At 38.1% G+C, this 22,247-nt stretch overlaps 2 protein-coding genes across 2 annotated transcripts in view; one reads left to right on the forward strand and one right to left on the reverse strand.

The window, feature by feature from the left end:
* Window positions 1-456: 456 nt before the first annotated feature.
* LOC134647426 (phospholipid scramblase 3-like) lies at window positions 457-6,055 on the reverse strand. Its single transcript, XM_063501780.1, has 4 exons — window positions 5,954-6,055; window positions 4,418-4,617; window positions 1,743-1,934; window positions 457-660 (listed from the first exon to the last, which is right to left on the reverse strand). The coding sequence occupies exons 1-4, from the start codon at window positions 5,973-5,975 to the stop codon at window positions 472-474; spliced, it is 603 nt and encodes a 200-aa protein (XP_063357850.1). The 5' UTR covers window positions 5,976-6,055; the 3' UTR covers window positions 457-471.
* Window positions 2,446-22,247, forward strand: part of LOC134647551 (uncharacterized) — a 56,878-nt gene continuing 37,076 nt past the window's right edge. The window contains exon 1 of the mRNA XM_063501904.1: window positions 2,446-2,461. The gene's annotated coding sequence lies outside the window, so the exon portion shown is untranslated. The remainder of the gene's footprint in view (window positions 2,462-22,247) is intronic.

Below are 22,247 nucleotides of genomic sequence, written 5' to 3' on the forward strand. Positions count from 1 at the left end.
TCGAAGTGGTCAGCATCAGAGAAGAGTTCTCACACCCCACCCCAGCTACCAGACGTTAAGGTTGACATGACTCACTATAAGGAAGCAAGTCCCAATGATAGCCGCCTTGACGCCGACGGTAGCGTCAGCAGGGAAGGTGATGTCGAAGTGGTCAGCATCAGAGAAGAGTTCTCACACCCCACCCCAGCTACCAGACGTTAAGGTTGACATGACTCACTATAAGGAAGCAAGTCCCAATGATAGCCGCCTTGACGCCGACGGTAGCGTCAGCAGGGAAGCTGATCTCGAAGTGGTCAGCATCAGAGAAGAGTTCTCACACCCCACCCCAGCTACCAGACGTTAAGGTTGACATGACTCACTATAAGGAAGCAAGTCCCAATGATGGCCTCCTTGACACCGACGGTAGCGTCAGCAGGGAAGGTGATGTCGAAGTGGTCAGCATCAGAGAAGAGTTCTCACACCCCACCCCAGCTACCAGACGTTAAGGTTGACATGACTCACTATAAGGAAGCAAGTCCCAATGATAGCCGCCTTGACGCCGACGGTAGCGTCAGCAGGGAAGCTGATCTCGAAGTGGTCAGCATCAGAGAAGAGTTCTCGCGCCAGTCCGCCCCAGCGCTTGGCGATGACGCCCACTTGCTGCTTCTTTGTGTTGTATAACTGGAAAACAAACACAAACTAGGCTCTTATCGTGGCAAAGGCAGGCGTGGCTCACTCCGCGATTTCGTCGCGTCGCTACAAGTACCTATAAGTACCAACATGCGGCTCACACTAATTTTGGTATCTAGGCATAGTAGTTGCCTCGTACCGCTAAGGAACGGACGCCTGCCATAGATGTAAGTAAGTAAAATGAGGTAGATATGGTACCAGGCGCACGATCGTGAGCCATTAAATATAGGTTACGGAACCTATATTTAGTTAGTCGTATGGGTAACGCCAACCTGTCAGTTGGCAAAATCGTTGGATCAAATTTTAGTTTTGTCAACTATGAACGTCTACATAAATAAAAGGTCATTGACGCCTGCTCGCGCTTTCGCCACATAGCGGTCATATTAGACGCGTTTTGTTAGAGAGGTGAATCTTCTGTACATAGTACTACTTATGTATTATTTATTCTGTGGCAAAGGTTAGATTAGGTTATGATTTCCTTTGATCGTTTTGAGTTCAACTTTAAGTCCGTAAATCTTTATTTTTTTATCTGAGCAAGCTTGATGGTTTGCTTGTTTTACGGAGCATGTAGGATATGAAGAATATATCTCAAAAGAGTAAGCCTGTGGGAATACGATTTATGGACTCCTGTCCACGGAATTTTAATCTTCAAAGTAAAATTATTGTTGCTTGTCACAGACTCACTTTGAAGTCAGCATGTCCTGTAGTAGCCATAGGACCCTTGACCTGAGGGTCCTATGTTGAGACACAATGATGAATGGTTGATGTTGATTGAAGACTGGCTTGAAGAATGTGACCTCCTGTCAGACCACGCTGGCAAGGCTCCTCAGGCACGACACACTTTAAAGTCAGGATCAAAATCTATAAAATCCCTGATCACTTACTTTGAAGTCAGCATCTCCAGAAGTAGCCATAGGACCCTTGACCCTCAGCATAGGGCGGTCATTAGCATCATTGATGTTGAGGACTGGTTTGAAGAATGTGATCTCCTGTCGGACCACGCTGGCAAGGCTCCTCAGGCACGACACACTTTAAAGTCAGGATCAAAATCTATAAACCCCCTGATCGCTTACTTTGAAGTCAGCATCTCCAGAAGTAGTCATAGGACCCTTGACCCTCAGCATAGGGCGGTCATTGGCATCATTGATGTTGAGGACTGGTTTGAAGAAGGTGACCTCCTGTCGTACCACGCTGATGAGGCTGCCACACAACGTCACGTCCATCTTGTCGGGGCCGAACGTGTACGGACGGCGGAGGCGGACCACCTGGAATTAGTGAAGTTCCAACTTAACAGAGCATATCATTCAAGTCCGACTTGGAACGCCATTCTTATTCATTTATTTTATTTTATTTAGTTAATTAAAAAAATTAAAATCCGGCAACTACGCCCATATTACAAATACCTTACAGACAATACAAAATAACATATATATAGCTGGTCAAGCAGATCGTGACTTGAGATATATAATGCATTTTGTAATTTAAAAAAACTAATCACTATTTAGGCGACAAAACGGCGTGGCTCCGTTGAATTGACCGAGGGGCTACCGCGAAAACCGAATTTCGCAAATTGCGGGGATCTTTCTCTTTTACTCCAATGAAGGCGTAATTAGAGTGACAGAGAAATAATGTCCGCAATTTGAGAAAGTCGGTTTTTGCGGTAGCCCCTCTGGTCTTGTGTCGGATATGGCCATAGGTATCTATTTATCGGTTATCAAAGTTAATAGAGTAGAGGCAGATCAAGATTCCACTTTTTGACTAAGTCTTCTCTAGAATCTTTTTCTTGCCTGGTGTACAACCACTTTTTAGTGCTCCGCACAAAACTTTGTTCGCGGAACACTTAGTGTAAGGCCTGAGTGGACGCTCGGAGCGGAGCGTTCGGCGGGGCGTGCAGCGTGGCGTCGAGCTCCCAAGGCATTTGAGCAGCGTGCACTAAGGCCGCTCCTATACGTTTGCATTTGTTTAACATGCACGCCGCACGCCCCGCCCCGCTGCACGCCCAACTCGAGCGTCCACTCAGGCCTTACACTTATTTTTCTTGTTGTCGCAATATTAGCACAACCTTTTTCCTTCTCCAAGTAACTATTTCAGCTTTTTAACACTCTTTCCCGTGAGCTCGCAGAACTCTTAAAAATAAATGTCAGAAATATGTTACTTCATCACCGTAATAATGTAAACATAAGTAGTCAGCTTGTTAACTCGTCAGCTGAAGTGCAGTTTGCACCCGACACTAAACAAACCCATTAAACGGGGTGTGGTGGATCGATGGGGTCAACCCAAGGTCAATCATGATTGACTAAAGGGGTTAGTGCCTTGTTTTAAGGGTGGTATTCCACCTGTCAAATTTTTTGGTCCAATGTCCAACTTTCTCACTAAGCAAAATGTGCGACGCAATACATATTGGACAAAGAAATTGGATATGTGGAATACCACCCTAAGCCACATCACAGACCACTTGCAGATACAGTGCACATTGGGGGCAGTTTCATAAAAATAAATTTAATGGAATATTCAAATAAAAATTACAAGTAGTAAAGACAAAAGTGTGAAATATTTCAGATAAGTATTTCCGAAGTCTTTCTATGTTGAATATTTTAATTTTGTGTTTTATGAAGCATTTACAAACACACACACTACAAACACTAAGGCGCTTGGCGCTCTTTTACTTGTATGTAAAATACTACCTACTCGTATATTGACCACGTAGTTGCGTTGCACGCCATTTTTATCCTATAATTTATTTTCTTTTTAGATAGTTGTAATCTACAAATACCTAATTGAATATTGTAAACGTGGACAGACCTGAAATGACCGGTCATGCTCAAATACAGTGTTTGTATGGGAGCGCGCCCCATTGGACGGTGACTGCGAGTCGTCTGTAATGCTCCCATTGCTCCCTCTACTGAAGTGATCTGTGGTCAAGCTATAATAAAGACAACGCTATCTCGAAAGAATTGTTAGTGCCTTGACCTTACGAGAAAATGGGAAAAGCCATAGAATTCGACGCAAAAAGGTTGTGAAATCGTACCATTTTGAAAGGGAAATGTTTCAGTATTATGGAAATGGTCTTATGGAGCTAAGGTTCAGGTATGCGGCCAAATCTGTCTGTGAAAATTCCGTAAAGTTAGACCAAGATAAGCCTGCAAGTGTTATTTTAAACGTCAAACTTACCCACATGCAATTATGACGTATAAATAACACTAAAGTATCATTCTATGGAACTTGCTACCTACATACTACCTAGGTATGTATGTAGGTAAACAAACCGCCATATTGAAATAGTCAAAAAATATTAATTTACCTAATGTAGAATTCAACAGAATTGGCAAATAATGTAAACAAACCAATTATTTACCTTCATTTCTTCGTAATCTCGCACTTTTTGTGGGCAACCGTGACTTTATCATCAGTTTATATACTTACTTAAATCTTTTAATTATATCGATTACTCGTTAAATGTAATTAAAACAACCGTCGTTTCACTTTCAGGTTATAGGTCAAATGTTAATAAAACATGTACCTATGTCATAAATATTTGTTTACATTATTTTCCATTTTTATTGAACTCCACTTTACATGAGGGCGTTTTTCTAAAACAGTAGGAACCTACCTATTACCTTCATCGATGTAGTCCCAGAAATCAAACGCATGGAGCCTCGTAAACGTCAGCTGCAGCTCCGTGGGTAAGTTGAGCAAAATGAGCAATGTCAACACATGCATAGAAAAATAGTCTAAACTAAATACTAACTTCTTTATCCTGTGTGTCATAAATGTTAATTTCAAAAGCGCGGTCCTTCCCGCCGAACAGCCGGTTGAGTGCGCGGGAGTTCTCCTTGGCGTACAGAATGACAGCGCCATCTGGCGCCAGCACCACGTACTTGTTGTTCGAAAAACCAGTCACTTTCTGCCTGATCGTCACGCTGTGGAGTCCTTCGAGGCTTTTTATGCCTGAAATGGACATGTAAATCAAAATTAAGAATATAAATAAATCAATATTTTAAGTACAATCTTACAGAGATCGAACCAACCCAACCGTAAACTAAGAAAAGCTTGTTCTATGGGTACTAAAGGACTACATATTTTGTAGTGTGCACCATATACCGTAAAATGGGGTAAGTAGGGTCAAAACTGAAATTCAAACCTCGATAACATTTTATTTTTACATATGAAAACTGAATGGTGTATATAATAAGTGTTCCGGACGTTTGTATTTTAGTTTTTATTTTATTTTGGGTAGTTCCATTTCATAACTTTGACCATAAAGAGGAAAACCCACCTCACCCCGTAGTGCCTCGTATTTGGGGTGAGAGGGGTTTTCATACAAAGGTGATTTTGGAAGATTGTTGGATCGATTTTTTTTTATTATGCGTATTACTATAGCTCCATTTTAAATTGGAATACATTATTTTTGTAGCAGTAGCCTTAAAATCCCTTCTCACCCCCCTCTCAAACCTTCTCTCCCCATTCATAACCCACCTCTCCCCGCGAAACCTACTCACCCCGTTTTACGGTATGACACGCACACTCTCTCACATGTACCCTATACATACACATACCCTCTATCAGAAAAAACCTATACCTACCCCAGAGATAGTGTTTGTCTTTACACACCACATGGCGACCCTGCCAGTGCGGCCTTGCTGCTGCCTTCAGTTTAGATAAATACACACTGGAATGTTCGAGATGGACACACAAATAAATGCCCTTACCAGGATTCGAACCCGGGACCTCCTGCTTCATTTTATTCGCGTTTTGGGACTAATCCCAAAGTAATATACAATTATAACACCTCACAAAATTTTGCTAAAGGTTAAATAAAATACCCCGTATATTTCTCAAGTGAACTTAAATATTTTCACACCACCTATTCGGAAAAGAGATTTTTCTTCCCTGCTAGGAGGGATCAAAGTGGCACTTTTCCCCCTGCTAGGAGGGATCAAAGTAACACTTTTCTCATTTTCTGTTCTAGCACACTATTTTTACATTTTTTTGCACATTATTTTTTAGCTTAAATAATCTGTTTAAGCATCAGATTGTGTCAACACTAAGATTTTTTTATTTTCCTCATAGTTGATGTGAAAAGCAGTATGTGTCACACGGTATCAAAATTATTTCGTCTTGGGCGTTAACACTTGAATCTCTCATTACGCTCAGGATTCTACTTTAGAATCCATCGCTTCATTCAGGATTCAATGTACGGCCTTGACGGAAATATATAATTTTGATCCCTTGTAACACAAGGTACTATTACCTATAGATAAGTATTATTGATGAATCCACTTACCTAAATGTGACGCGGTCGCCATTTTGAGATTATTTCACAGTCTTTCAGGTTACAGTTGACTATTTCACTTTAATATCGTTTTTGACTACCACTATATCACTTTTATCTTAATTAAGTACACTTAAAAGTTAATTTCTTAAACATGGCAGCTCACTGTATCGAGACGTTAAAATTAAAATACCTATCTGGAGACAGATTCAGATTTCTCAATTTGTTATGGTTTCAACTGGTTTAGACATGATCTTGACGATCGCCTTGGTGATTGGCATCTTGCTTCTATTCATTTCGTATGCACCAATCAGTGTGAGCGATCTTCAAGATCGTATCAAATCCAGTTATAAACCATAACAAATGATTAAATCAGAATCGGGTTGATGTTTGTATCGTCACGCAAACATCATTCTTTCAACTATTCGTCTATCTTCTAAAAACAGTTAAAACTGTTTTAGAAATTACTTTTCGAGCATCATATCATACCTACCTTGGTCATATACATTTTAATTTACCTATAGGTAGGTAGGTAGGTCTCGAGAATCAAAAGCTACTTTGCATCGTATTAGAAATTAGAAATAGAAATGGTTTAATAGTTTTTGGTGTTGACTACAAGCTTAACCTAATATAAGTAATACAAATATCTTATTCTTAATACAAGACACCAAAATGGATGCCACTCAGCATATGCCGATGGCGCTGGTTTTCAGGACAACGAACGAATTTAAATTAAAAACACAAATAATACAAAATACTTAGGTAAGTACTTAAATATTAGGCGGAATAAGTACATTATTTCACTAGACCACAGATTATATAATAGTAGACATACTATTACTTTCTTTGACATTCTGTGACTAGGCATATGTTCCGCCGCGCAACGCATCCTTGCACATGTCTGGTGGAAACGCAGCCTTACTTAATACTTAGGCTTCAAAAGCATGCTGCACTTATTTTCTGACTGTGCATAAAATAGGCACAATGTCACAGATTATATAATAGTTGACAATGTTCAAAGTTACATAGTATTTACCTGCGTCGAAAATCTATAATAGTACGACCTAATACTTACTTATTTCATATTAGATCGGCAACTGAACCGCTGAGATTGTAGCTAATAAAGTGGGCGTATGTAAGGGCCACCCCACATCTGGCGTCTTTCGGGCGTCGGCGTCGGTCAGCGCTATGGAAAATGACGTCGCTATATAGCTGCGCAGTTGCGTCGACGTTGCGTCGACGTTGCGTCGAGCAGGGCCATAGAGTTGTAGACGCCGATGAGACGCCGACGCTCGAAAGACGCTAGATGTGGGGTGGCCCTAAACTCGATTAATCATACTAGGTAGGTAGGTAGTATAGATTTACAAGGTAGATAAAACAACGTAACTTGAAACATTCTATTGAATGTACCGCCAGAAATGAAGTGCGGCAGGCACTTTTGAAGCGAAGGTTATTATATGACTTTTTATTCACTTTGAGTATACTGTAGGTATTGTGTGTAATCTAATTAATTATAAACATGGCTGGTAAACATTCACCCCTTTAAGGTATGTTATCCAACATTACGTCATATCTATATGGGGCAGTATCTATGAAATGTCATTTCATACTATGAAATGTCATTTTAGTCTACCGAATAAAAAATAGACTTTAGATACCTACATAAAATATTATGAGCCCTGTGACCAAAATTTCGTAAAACTATGATATTTACGATAATTATCTCAAGTGTGGGGACTAGATAACAATTCTAGGACAAAATAGGAGAACTTATGAATCATAAAATTCCAGGCAACTGACAATTAAAAAGAGTAAAAACGAATAATGACATCATATCTCAAACATCTGTTTTGTTTCAATTACTAATGACTAAGTATTTTTTTTGTTTTGTTTTTTTTTTATTGGGTTATCAATATCAATAGTCCTGAGAAAAAGCAGAAAAACTTGTTTAGCTTAGTTTTAAGGTACCTAACTATTAATGCTATGTGACAAAAAAGTAATACTGTAGGTATATACAATACAATACAAGAATAAGTAAGGTACCTATAGGTACGAAAATATGTGTGCCCTGTTTTCAAAAATACGTACTAAAAATGGCAAGAGAGTCAGTCCTTGCTTATTCCTTATCAAAAACCGGCCAAGTGCGAGTCGGACTCGCGCACGGAGGGTTCCGCACCATCAACAAAAAATAGAGCAAAACAAGCAAAAAAACGGTCACCCATCCAAGTACTGACCCCGCCCGACGTTGCTTAACTTCGGTCAAAAATCACGTTTGTTGTATGGGAGCCCCACTTAAATCTTTATTTTATTCTGTTTTTAGTATTTGTTGTTATAGCGGCAACAGAAATACATCATCTGTGAAAATTTCAACACGGTTCGTGAGATACAGCCTGGTGACAGACGGACGGACGGACGGACGGACGGACGGACGGACGGACGGACGGACGGACAGTGGCGTCTTAGTAATAGGGTCCCGTTTTTACCCTTTGGGTACGGAACCCTAAAAATGCTATCGTTATGGTTACCTGAGGGGCTACCGCGAAAACCGCAATTCGCAAATTGCGGGGATCGTTCTCTTTCACTCCAATGAAGGCGTAATTAGAGTGACAGAGAAAGGTGCCCGCAATTTACGAACTTCGATTTTCACGGTTATAGGCGTTATAGCCCAGCTCTTATTTATAGCTGGTCAACCAAATCTTGTCAGTAAAAAAAGGAGCGAAATTCAAATTTTCTATGGGACGATATCCCTTCGCGCCTACATTTTTAAAATTTGCCGCCTTTTTCTACTGTCAAGATCTGGTTGACCAAGTATATCTTATTTACCGTCCTTCCCTTTGTCTTCGACCGGAAATGGAAGCCATTTTTCATTTGGCACGCTCTTTGTATTGTGAAACATTACGAAAACAATATGCGGGAATATCTTTATTAGGTACTTTTAGGGTTCCGTAATGAAAGGGTAAAAACGGGACCCTTCTACTAAGACTCCACTTGTCGTTTGTCAATATTACATACAAAATAGCCAGGGAGGCTCGTGGGCCGCAAGTGACAGGTTCACGGGCCGCATGCGGCCCGCGGGCCGCGTGTTGCCGACCGCTGCTCTATAACAACAAATACTAAAAAAATTGTACGGAACTCGGTGGGCGAGTCCGACTCGCTATCGACAAGCTATCACGGTTCATGAGATATAGCCTGGTGACAGGCAGACAGACGGACAGTGGAGTCTTAGTACGTAATAGGGTCCCGTTTTTACCTTTGGGTACGGAACCCTAAAAAAGCAACACGAAAGTTGTGCGATAAGTTTAGCGGAGACGCGTAAATATTTAGTGAGCAAGGGTCACCTTGACCTTGGCTTGCGGCAGATTTAGGTTTTCTGTAAATCTTACGTCGTCTACTTAAAAAGAAAGTCTACCGCATACTGAGACGCTTATGAAGTTATGATGATCAGGGTGATCAGGACTAAGATGGTGGGTTTTTATCATCTGTCATCATGCCTTTTATCTTGAACATCTGCGGCGGTAGCACGGTCGCATTTTTATCGCTTGACAGTGAAGTGACACATGACATGACATGACAAGTGATAAAAATGCGACCATGATACTGCATCTATGGACTGTCCGACATAAGATTCGTCAATTATGAGCTGATTGAAGACTTAGATGCATACGTTGATTTACTTTTTTCTATCGTTTTTCTTTCTTTTTGAACGTTTTTCTATTAGGTTAAAAAGCCGCTTGCGTTATCCATCACTCATAAATTTGCCGATCCCGAACTTATAACCCCTTACAAAAAGAGCTATGATAATGATAAGTTGGATCGCTATGTGTATGTGTCTGTCGGCGTGTCTGCCTTAAGGCACCGTAGCTCTTTAACGGGTAGGTAAACCGGGTTTTCTAGCGCTAGTTCTTAGACATTTTATCAAAATCGGTTCATCCATTTCATAATCTCATCTGGTGACCCTGACGGCAACTCAGAAACCTGCTTTGTCGATTGTCATTTACCAGCATTTTTTGAAAGCGAAATAAGTATGTAGATAAATGGAACAAACTGTGATTGTCTGGTACAGAACCGCATCAGGCATTAAGGTCGCCTTTTCTACTTATTTATACGTAACTAATTAATTAGCAAACAACCAAATTATTGGAAAAATTAATTTACATCAACGAAATGATGTCTTTTTTAGTAAATTTTTACTGATTAGGTCGGAGATTTTTTTTAATTTGGTACCTATTAGACATCCTAATATTCCTAATGACTCTCTCTAATGATAATTTACAACGCAAATACAACCTATAAACTCATCAGTCACAATCACAATTTTATTAAACTCGAGACACTCGAGTTGTAAACAATCATTATCAACGAATTGAACAATGCTAACACATGGCCTTGACAACTCAAAAACTAGCTTAATAAATTATTATTATTAAAATTCACCACAGACACACATTCCAGAAGCCTGCATTAACAACACTAACAAAAACCGAAGTTCATTTGTTTCAACGTTATTCGAATTAAGAAACGTTATTCAAATTTAGAACAACGGTATCGGGCCGAACACGACTCGCCGACGCCGGTGTCGCGGTTTGACTGACAGACAATGTAAGTACACAGAAGTTGTATACTATACACAGTGTGGAATGTAGATTTCACTTTCGTGTGGTTTGCGTCTCGGAATAATAAACCAATAGGAACCGCCATTAACAGGCGTTCCCCTCTGCCAAAAGTCGGCGGCCGCCGGTCAAGGAGGTTATATAAAACTAGTTGCCATACATCATACGCCATTCAGCAAACGTCAGTCTAAGCGGAATGTTAGGAGCAAAAATGCCGAATTGTAGCGTTTTCTCCTGTAAAAACCGATCGGAAACATCTAGCGTACTTAAAGAACACGTTTCTTTTCTTAAGTAAGTACTATTACATGTAAATATTATCAAATAGTGCACAATTTAGCAAAAAACTAAAAAACATTGTCAATCTGAAAGTGATACCACTTCATGGTACTAGATCTAATTTAGGGTAATATTTAAAGAAGACTTTCTAAATATTCATTAGGTATACCTAACTTCTAATTTGCGTTGCTTATTATTATATAATTTATATAACACATTATTTTTATATAACACCTTATTTTTATATCAGCATAATCCATTCAATGAAATAAATAGTATAAATCATAAATAACGTGATATTACCGATATAGGGTCATTGTGCTAGTTTCCGTCCATGCTCTAGTCTCTAGTTTTCGTCCACATGACAGATTAGCAAATAACATATTTGATATTTAATTTGCTACTTGCCAAATACATTTTTTATGTAGATAGATATATTGTCTCGACATTAAGGATTGCATTAAGTCCAAATTTGTGCAGCAATGTAGATTTATATTCAATTTCGTCAAGTGGACGAAAACTAGAGCTGGACGAAAACTAATGCACCTACCCTACTACTGTTTGAAAATTCATTTTTCTCTTATTTATTTATTTATTTCATTAGACACACCAACAGTACATAAACAGAGCAAGTAAAGTTACATAAGTAGACATACAGTAGATACGTATAATATTTATGCACCAATAACAGGTGTGCAACAACATTCAAGCAGTTTGAGGCTTTTACACTACTTTACTACTTCTAACTAGATATAACTATACATTAATAGATTAAGTAAATAAAACATGCAATAAAAACTATAACTACCTTCATACTATAAGCATTAAGTTTGTTTGAGCATTCTGCGCTTCAAATTTTGCATAGAAATACTAACTCTTAGTTTCTATCGTATATTTTTTATTTGACATGTCCAATATTTGTATTGTATTTTATTTATTTTAAGGTATTTACTGCCGTCATTTTCCATAAATAGGCACTTTTAATTTATTACTCTGGTATCACTCTACCATAGTTAGCGATGGGACACCATAAAATCCAATATCGATAAAATCTATATGAACATTATAAATATATTGTTATTTTGATTTATTTTTTTAGATTTCCAAAAGATGCAATACATTTTAAACATAAGTAGTTTTCAGCTTATCAAGCCATCGAAAACCTAAAAATATTGCAATATCAGTCACGTTTTAAAAATCTAAGAACTGCATAAGTAAGTTTGTAATTCCATATAAATATATGCTATTACAAAGTTACTGTTGCAGTTCCTACAAATAGTAGGTAAAGTAAAGGTAAGTACACTACAATGTATGTACGATGTGAGTATGAATAAAGATGTGTTTAGTTATGATATGTGTATACATAGTATGGGTATGAGTACCCGAAAAGAAGGACTGTCTACAAAAAGAGATGAGATCCCATCAAAAACATTACATGTGTAAAAAGGTGCAAGTCTCGCAACGCTTTTATTACAAAAAGTTCTGAGATGTAACGTGAAACCAAGTCGGTTATTTTAATCAGTGCCAGGGGGTGTTAAAACCGTATCAATAAGATATCTTTAATTTGTAATACATATAATGACTTGGCAATCGCACATAATGCTTTACTCGTACCGTACTCGTAAATATGTGTAATGCTCAAACTGCAATTAGTGCTAGCGTTATGTTCAATTAGAATTATTTTTAATATGTGACGATGATCCTTATGTCATTATGCAGCCGTGCGATGGCCAAGTCATTATACGTATTACAAATTAAAGATATCTTATTGATACGGTTTTAACACCCCCTGGCACTGATTAAAATAACCGACTTGTTTTCACATTAGCATTACATCTCAAAACTTTTTTGTAGTAGAAGCGTTGCGAGACTTGCACCTTTTTACATGTAATGTTTTTGATGGTTATAATTGACTAAAACAGACAGTTAAAATTCAGTCAATAAAATATCGACAATATTATCGACAAGTCCCTCGCACTTCTACGTTTACTTAGAACTGACATCATCTCGTTCACGGACAGGGTTGTCTGTGTTTGTTCTTGTATTTGTGTGAATATAGTTTATGCTAGTGTTTGATAATTTTGTTGTGTGCGTGTGTAGCGACGCATGCAAAAAATGCATTAGTGTTTACATTATTTGTGTGCGTTCCTCGCCCCCCGCGCCGAAAACGGCAGAATTTTTTACATAGAAATTAGTGCGTGTCACCACTCCATATGATTATTCCTCCGAGGGTTTGCGTGGTCACTTTGAATTGAATGTTTACTTGTTTCTGTTGTTTTACTGCCGGAAATTGTACAAGTTATGAAGTTACCTTTAGTCGCACCTGGGCAAGCGAGAAATGTACACGTGCTAACGAGCTCCCACTCACCGAAAGAAATGAGACAAGCTCATGTTTCAACGAGTATGTTGAAGATGAATGGAATACGAAAATTAATAAAAAATAACAGATTTCTTGGAATAAGGAAGTATGTTTGTGCTCCTTATGTATGAGTACATAATAGCCTATCTATAGTTATATAATATCATTGGGTCAACTACGGTCATGTCTGTATTATTGTCTAGCATGATGTCACTACCTAGCCAAGTGATTGTTTAACAACAGATTGTTATAACAGGTTTGCCGCTTTGGTGAGCGACTTGCGGTGTAATAATAACAAATGTAACGGTAACGGGTTAATGTTTAACACAGTGTTTTTCAATCTTTTTCATGACGCGACCCCCTTAGTACGTACAAAATGTTTCGCTTATGTATTGCCTCACAGCTGGTAGAGGCTTCGCGTACCCCCAGGGGGTCGCGACCCACAGTTTGAAAAACACTGGTTTAACACATTTAAATAATCACGCAAAATACCGTAAAATGGGGTGAGTAGGGTCAAAACTGAAATTCAAACCTCGATAACATTTTATTTTTACATATGAAAACTGAATGGTGTATATAATAAGTGTTCCGAACGTTTGTATTTTAGTTTTTATTTTATTTTGGGTAGTTCCATTTCATAACTTTGACGATAAAGAGGAAAACCCATCTCACCTAGTAGTGCCTCGTATTTGGGGTGAGAGGGGTTTTCATACAAAGGTGATTTTGGAAGATGGTTGGATCGATTTTTTTTTATTATGCGTTTTACTATAGCTCCATTTTAAATTGGAATACATTATTTTTGTAGCAGTAGCCTTAAAATCCCTTCTCACCCCCCTCTCAAACCTTCTCTCCCCATTCATAACCCACCTCTCCCCGCGAAACCTACTCACCCCGTATTACGGTATTTAATATTTTAAAACAGCACATTCACGTAAAAACTAGAAAAATTAAATGGATAAGTTCTTAGTTTTCTACAAATATGACTATAATTTTCAGGTAAGTCAACTTGGCAATGGCAAAGACATTCATCTTGATAACAATAAAAATAATGCTTGACCTTTTTTCCATTATACCACACCCTTCGTGTTCAAGGGAAAGGTCGAGTCCGTCTAAGTCTGTACCTACTGACGTGGTAAAGTGTGGAGGTGCCATAATAAACGTCATATGTTCATAGAAATTTAAGGCACCTATTTAACCGGGCATGTAAGTTTAGTTTTTTTCTGTTTGGCCCTAAAATGTACTCGTACATGTAAAAAACGTCATGAGCTTAAGAGTGCTATTACATTTCGGGGATGAGCGAGTTTAGGTATTTTACGCGCTGCGGCAGGCCCCGCGAGCTCAGTACGCCGATCCGTTCCACCGCATTTTCCCTAGGTCGCACTACAATGATGGATTAAACATTCTTGATCCGATCGTGAAGCATATTGAAATCAACCATAACAACACTAACTGTACTTTAATATCAAAGTCCTAAAAATGTTATTTGGTACGAAAATACTAAATCCAGTGCAAATATACATACTTATGTAGGTCATTATTACTAAAAAGAAATTATACGTAAGTACTTACTTAGGTACTCGCTTATTTTCATTTTTCGTCATTGCATATGGTATAGGTTGTATAGTGAAACTATTTTAACTATATAATAAAACCTTTAATTTGTATCAACGAGGGTTTAGAAACGAGCTGGTACTAAGCATCTGATGATGAAGCCTGATGATGATGATGAAGGTGGTCACGGATACCAATCAACCATGTAGTAACATGATTAGGCTCGTTTGATTCGTCACAACAAGATCTTTGGCACTAGGTGATACTCAGGGTCTGATGATGGAGCTGGAAGGTAGTCACCGGTACCAGTCAACCATGCAACTAAACCACATCGTGTTTGAGCTCGTTTGATTCGTCTCAATAAGATCTTTGATACTACGTGATACTCAGGGTCTGATGATAGAGCTGGAAGGTGGTCACCGGTACCAGTCAACCATGCAACTAAACCACTTCGTGTTTGGGCTCGTTTGATTCATTTTAACAAGATCTTTGACACAAGATATGACTCAGGGTCTGATGATGGAGCTGGAAGGTGGGCACCGGTACCAGTCAACCATGCAACTAAACCACTTCGTGTTTGAGCTCGTTTTATTCGTCTCAACAAGATCTTTGGCACAAGATATGACTCAGGGTCTGATGATGGAGCTGGAAGGTGGTCACCGGTACCAGTCAACCATGCTAAAAAGTCAACCATCGATAAAAATGGCAACAAAGAATATGGACAAAAAGAAGGAATCTCTCAGAAAAACGCTGCTGAGGCCCAGGAAAAACGCTGAATTAGCACAGGTTATGAGCAGTGACGAAGAGGGTTCACATGACCACCAATTATGCTTAAATAAAATAAGCGAAAGTGATAAAGTAATACGTACGTTAAAACAAGAATTACAACAGTACTCTGATGTGCATAATGAAAATAAGTTATTAAAACAGCTACTAGCAGATAAAGACCGACAATACAACAGCCTTGAATCAAAATTAATACCAAACGACCCAATAAATAGCTCTTGCCCAGGTGTGGGGTCACTCGAGACTGATGAAATGCAAATATTAACCCCACTAAAGCAAAAACTTGCAAAGAAAGAAAAAGAGAATCTCTCTCTGGCCATGAGAATAGAAGAACTAGAAAATGAAAATACGATCTTATGTAATATGATTAAAATTAACGAGCCTTCCTCGATGACACCATACAATTTAGATAAAATTAAAGATCTTGAAGGAAAAACTAACGAATTTAGACAAAAAATCAAAGTACTGACTAAAAAACTACGGAACGTTATAAAAAAATATACGGCCTTAAATAAACAATATAAGGAACTAAAAAGTAAGGATATATCGTTAAGCACTATCAGGCAATCCGTAGAATGCCTTAAAAAGAATACAGACGCGTTAAAAGAGCTTATAGAACAGGCCCCCAGTACAATCTATACGACCCCTAGAGTTGCTACACAGCATCCGAACACGTCAACCCATGAAGATCTACGCGACAAGTCTGCAAGTAACGTGGAACATAAGACTAAAGAACAGCCAAGGCCAAAACCAAATCTTCTCCTTCTATCAGACCTCCATGGAACTGAAGTGACCTCAATGCTGTCTCGTATACGCCGGGGGGACTACGATTTCACTGCGGAAATTATCAACAACGGTACAACTGACCGCGTCCTCCTGAATGTTATGGAAAAGACGGAACACTTCAGTACTACGCAATCTTTGTTACTGAAGTGTTCCGTCTTTTCCATAACATAAACCAGTGAGCATCAATTATAACAGCAAAGGGTTTAATTTATTTGCAAATAAGGTTAATGCTGGGTTTACCCAAATTTTGACGAAGTACAACAACGTTACAATTAAAAATATAGATGAGAACCTTAATGTGGAGGATTATGCAAAGAACGGCTATAACTTACGAATTAAGGGTAAATTTAAAATTGCATCTGCCATAAATGTATGTTTAAAAGAAATTAACGCAAAATTTTACAATAGTGACAATTTTTTATAAACAAAGATATTATGGATAGTAAATCTGAGGCTGAAAATCTTGGCATTATGCATTTAAACATAAATAGACTCAGAAATAAATTGCTTAGCATGGAAGCTTTTATAGAATGCGAAATAAAATTGAAACCAAAAGTGATTATGCTTACGGAAACATGGCTTGAACCATCTGAACACGCAAACATCAACATGCCAGGTTATTCAGTTTCAAGTCATACTTCTAGAACTATAACTAAAGGTGGAGGAACAATAGTATTTATAAGAAATGACTGTTCAAATAATTATAAAGAGATTGATGTTTCTGAATACTACATAGAAAAAGTATTTGAAGTATGTGCAATTTGTTTAGAGCTGAACGGCACAGGTTTTTATTGTGTTGTAATCTATCGATCCCCAAATTCTAATTTCAATCTTTTTCTCAACCAGTTAAATAACATGTTAAGCAAACTTAAGTTTCCTAACATCATAATAGGCGGAGACTTTAATATCAATCTTGCATCTAAAACCGATAATAATACTAAAATGTTTCTACAGACCCTCTTAGAACATAATATTAAACCTACAATATCTGATTATACCCGAGTAACTGCAAGTACATCAACTGTAATAGACAATATAATGACAGACTTTAGTGAGTACGCAACAGCTTATGTTATACCATGTAGCTTCTCTGATCATGATGCCCAAATGCTAGAGTTGCCTGCGTCACTCAATCGAAAAGCTGAACCATGTAAATTTACACAAAAACGCATATTTTCTAAAAATGCCACAAGTAAATTTCAGCATGATCTCGAACTTATCGACTGGCACACAGCTTTTGCTAATAAAGATTGTAATAATAAAATAAACCAATTTTATGACATACTATTGCCACTGATCGAAAAATATTTTCCTTTAAAAAAGGTACAATCGCGAAAAAAACCTAATAAGTGGATAACCAAAGGCATAAGAAAATCTAGTCAAACAAAACGTAAGCTGCATAGTATAGCGCGCCACACTGCTGATGAATCCTCCCTGAAGTACTATAAACAATATAAAAATACATTCAAAACCGTCCTTACCCATGCCAAGAAAATGAACATGTATCGTACAATCAGTAACGCAAAAAATAAGGCCAAAACTGTATGGAATCTAGTTAAGGAAACTACAGGCAAATGTGTAAAGACTCAACCTAAAATAACTCTAAGACTAGATAACGGCTTTACTAGCGATAAAAAAGCAATAGCAAATGCGTTTAACAATTACTTTTTAAATGTAGGGATGTCATCGTGCAAAACAAAAAATAAGGAACATATAAAAGCTATGCATAAGCTAAAAGTAACTAACAGTAGTTCAATATTTTTGAGCCCGATAACAGAGTCGGAAATCATCCGAACAGTAAAAAATCTTAAAAATAGTAACTCTACTGGACCAGATAATTTAAATACTAGATTATTAAAAGATAATATTCACTTATTGTGTTCCCCATTGTCCATAATATTTAATAGTTGTATAGAAAAAGGTATTTTTCCTGACCTGTTAAAAAAAGCTAAAGTAATAACCATACACAAAAAAGGAAGTCGCTCTGAACTAAATAATTATAGACCAATATCCCTGTTATGTGTCGTCTCAAAAATACTAGAGAAATGCTTAGCTGAGAGATTAGAAAAACACTTGACAAAACACAACATGTTAACTACACAGCAATATGGCTTTAGGAAAGGAAAAAATACTTCAAATGCTGTAATCAATTTAGTAACGGAAGTAATGTTTAATCTAAATAAAGGTTATAAGTGTGGCGGAGTATTCTGTGATCTGACAAAAGCATTCGACTGTGTCGATCACAGGATACTTCTCGACAAACTAGAATATTACGGAGTTCGTGACTCTGCTCTGAATCTCTTTGAGTCATATTTAACTAACCGCACTCAATATGTAGAAATATCGTATGTAGATTCTGATAGCGTAGCTCGTTCTGAAGAAGCTGTAGTAAAATACGGGGTCCCTCAGGGCTCTGTACTAGGTCCATTATTATTTCTAATTTTCATAAACGATTTACCCCAATCTCTTACCTATGGAACACCTTATCTATACGCTGATGATACCAGTGTCATTTTGAATGCGACCACTACCCATGAGTTCAAAGTAATGATCAAAAAATGCTGGGAAGAAATCGAAAATTGGTTTACTGTCAATGGCCTTAGAATTAATCATGAGAAAAGTTATTACACTATATTTCGACGTAGCCCTAAAAGTACCGACTTCGACTGTGATGTACCAATACAGAAGGCCGAATGTATTAAATTTTTAGGGGTAGAACTCGATCCTTATCTGAGATGGAACAACCAGATAGATTCCATATGCAAAAGGCTGGCTAGTGCATGTTACTCCTTAAAATCACTTTCGAAAGTAGCCGATGTAACTATACTTAAAACTGTATACTTTTCCTACTTCGAGAGTATTATCAGATATTGTATAGAAGTATGGGGTAACGGAACGAACATAAACTCTATACTACTCTTGCAAAAAAAGGCACTACGAATTATTGTGGGATCTAAACACATACCAGTCACTCATCGCAATATGTTTATAGACCACAAAATATTTACAATTACGGCATTGTATTTATATCGAATATGCGTTTATATGTATGTCAATCAAAATAATTATAGAAAGGCTGAAGAAACCCATCATTTTAATCTCAGAAACAAATCAAAAATTGTTCAAATTAAATCTAACTTTATCCATTTTAATAACAGCCTTAACAATATCGGAATTAAAATTTTTAATAAATTAAATACCGACATAAAACAATGTAGTGACCTAAGAACATTTGACATAAAGGTAAGAGATTATTTCATAAATAGACCATTCTACACAATTGACGAATATTTTGCCAACGCACTTGATTAAAATTATTTTAGGAACTGTATTTGTAACTTCGTACTTTTTTTATTTATTTTTACATCATAACTTGACATTTATACAACATCCGACATTATTTTATACCTTCATTTATATTTTTAGCTAGATTTAAGATATTATGACTGTAATGGGGGTTCTTTTTATGAGTGGGGGTTTTATTGTTAAATAAATTATTAAGTAATTGTAGTTGTAATTATTATATAGTTTGGACTGTAATTTGTAAGTTTCATGTGTGTATGTGTAGTTTTAAATTTATTTTATATCGATTTTAATTTTAATGTATTTTCAATGTTTTTCCAATTTTGTGCCAATTAAATTATAAACATAATTGAAATTGTAATGGATAATAATTAATGTAAATATTGTAAATAATTGTATATACCTACCTTGTACCTATAAAACTGTATTTGCATGTACATGTACTTAACGCAAATAAATAAATACAATACAATACAATACATGCAACTAAGGGATCATCCATTAATTACGTCACACGAATTTCTAGGTTTTTTTACCCCTCCCCCCTCCTTGTTACACTTGGTCACATTTTGCAAACCCCACCCCCCTGGTGTGACGTCACATTTTAGGCAATTTGTTTTCAACGAAATCGACAATATTAACTCGGCATATTTTTTTTAATAAAAAAATATTTTTGATATATAAATATTAGTAATTTTATAACACAACGAAAGTTACATCCAAAATCTCATTATTTAACTGTACAGCGAATAAAAAAATATAAATTAATTTTCGGTTACTGATGAAGTTAAAGTGACATCACAATGTTTGTGACTCCCCCCTCCCCCATGTTACAACATGTCACATTTTCTTGACCCCCCTCCCTCCCCCTAAACGTGTGACGTAATTAATGGATGACCCCTAAACCACTTCGTGTTTGAGCTCGTTTGATTAATCTCAACAAGATCTTGGACACTAGGTGATACTCAGGGTCTGATGATGGAGCTGGAAGGTGGTCACCATGCAACTAAACTACTTCGTGTTTGGGCTCGATTTATTCATTTCAACAAGATCTTTGACACAAGATAGGACTCAGGGTCTGATGATGAAGCTGGAAGGTGGTCACTGGAAGTTGCATGGTTGACTGGTACCAGTGACCACCTTCCAGCTCCATCATCAGACCCTCAGTACTATCTTGTGTCAAAGATCTTGTTGAGACGAATCGAACGAGCCCAAACACGAAGTGGTTTAGTTACATGGTTGACTGGTACCGGTCACTAACTTCAAGCTCCATCATCAGACCTTGAGTACTATCTTGTGTCAAAGATCTTGTTGAGACGAATCAAACGGGCTCAAACACGAAGTGGTTTAGTTATATGGTTGACTGGTACCGTTGACCACCTTCCAGCTCCATCATCAGACCCTCAGTACTATCTTGTGTCAAAGATCTTGTTGAGACGAATCAAACGAGCCCAAACACGAAGTGGTTTAGTTGCATGGTTGACTGGTACCGTTGACCACCTTCCAGCTCCATCATCAGACCCTGAGTTCTATCTTGTGTCAAAGATCTCGTTGAGAGTAATCAAACGAGCCCAAACACGAAGTGGTTTAGTTGCGTGGTTGACTGGTACCGTTGACCACCTTCCAGCTCCATCATCAGACCCTCAGTACTATCTTGTGTCAAAGATCTTGTTGAGACGAATCAAACGAGCCCAAACACGATGTGGTTTAGTTGCATGGTTGACTGGTACCGTTGACCACCTTCCAGTTCCATCATCAGACCTTGAGTTCTATCTTGTGTCAAAGATCTCGTTGAGAGTAATCAAACGAGCCCAAACACGAAGTGGTTTAGTTGCGTGGTTGACTGGTACCGTTGACCACCTTCCAGCTCCATCATCAGACCCTGAGTTCTATCTTGTGTCAAAGATCTCGTTGAGAGTAATCAAACGAGCCCAAACACGAAGTGGTTTAGTTGCGTGGTTGACTGGTACCGTTGACCACCTTCCAGCTCCATCATCAGACCCTGAGTTCTATCTTGTGTCAAAGATCTCGTTGAGAGGAATCAAACGAGCCCAAACACGAAGTGGTTTAGTTGCGTGGTTGACTGGTACCGGTGACCACCTTCCAGCTCCATCATCAGACCCTCAGTACTATCTTGTGTCAAAGATCTCGTTGAGAGGAATCAAACGAGCCCAAACACGAAGTGGTTTAGTTGCGTGGTTGACTGGTACCGTTGACCACCTTCCAGCTCCATCATCAGACCCTGAGTTCTATCTTGTGTCAAAGATCTCGTTGAGAGGAATCAAACGAGCCCAAACACGAAGTGGTTTAGTTGCGTGGTTGACTGGTACCGGTGACCACCTTCCAGCTCCATCATCAGACCCTCAGTACTATCTTGTGTCAAAGATCTTTGAGACGAATCAAACGAGCCCAAACACGAAGTGGTTTAGTTGCATGGTTGACTGGTACCGTTGACCACCTTCCAGCTCCATCATCAGACCTGGAGTTCTATCTTGTGTCAAAGATCTCGTTGAGAGTAATCAAATGAGCCCAAACACGAAGTGGTTTAGTTGCGTGGTTGACTGGTACCGTTGACCACCTTCCAGCTCCATCATCAGACCCTGAGTTCTATCTTGTGTCAAAGATCTCGTTGAGA

The sequence above is a fragment of the Cydia amplana genome, chromosome 4 (assembly GCF_948474715.1).
Source record: "Cydia amplana chromosome 4, ilCydAmpl1.1, whole genome shotgun sequence".
Lineage (NCBI taxonomy): Eukaryota > Metazoa > Arthropoda > Insecta > Lepidoptera > Tortricidae > Cydia > Cydia amplana.

Bases quoted from the DNA above. Each gene is read 5' to 3' on its own strand.
- LOC134647426 (XM_063501780.1), bottom strand. From the start codon at position 5,975: ATGGCGACCGCGTCACATTTAG. The intron at 4,618-5,953 runs GTAAGTGGATTC...TGTCCATTTCAG, and splicing joins GGCGACCGCGTCACATTTAG to GCATAAAAAGCCTCGAAGGA. The intron at 661-1,742 runs GTAAGCGATCAG...TTTGTTTTCCAG, and splicing joins CTGGAGATGCTGACTTCAAA to TTATACAACACAAAGAAGCA.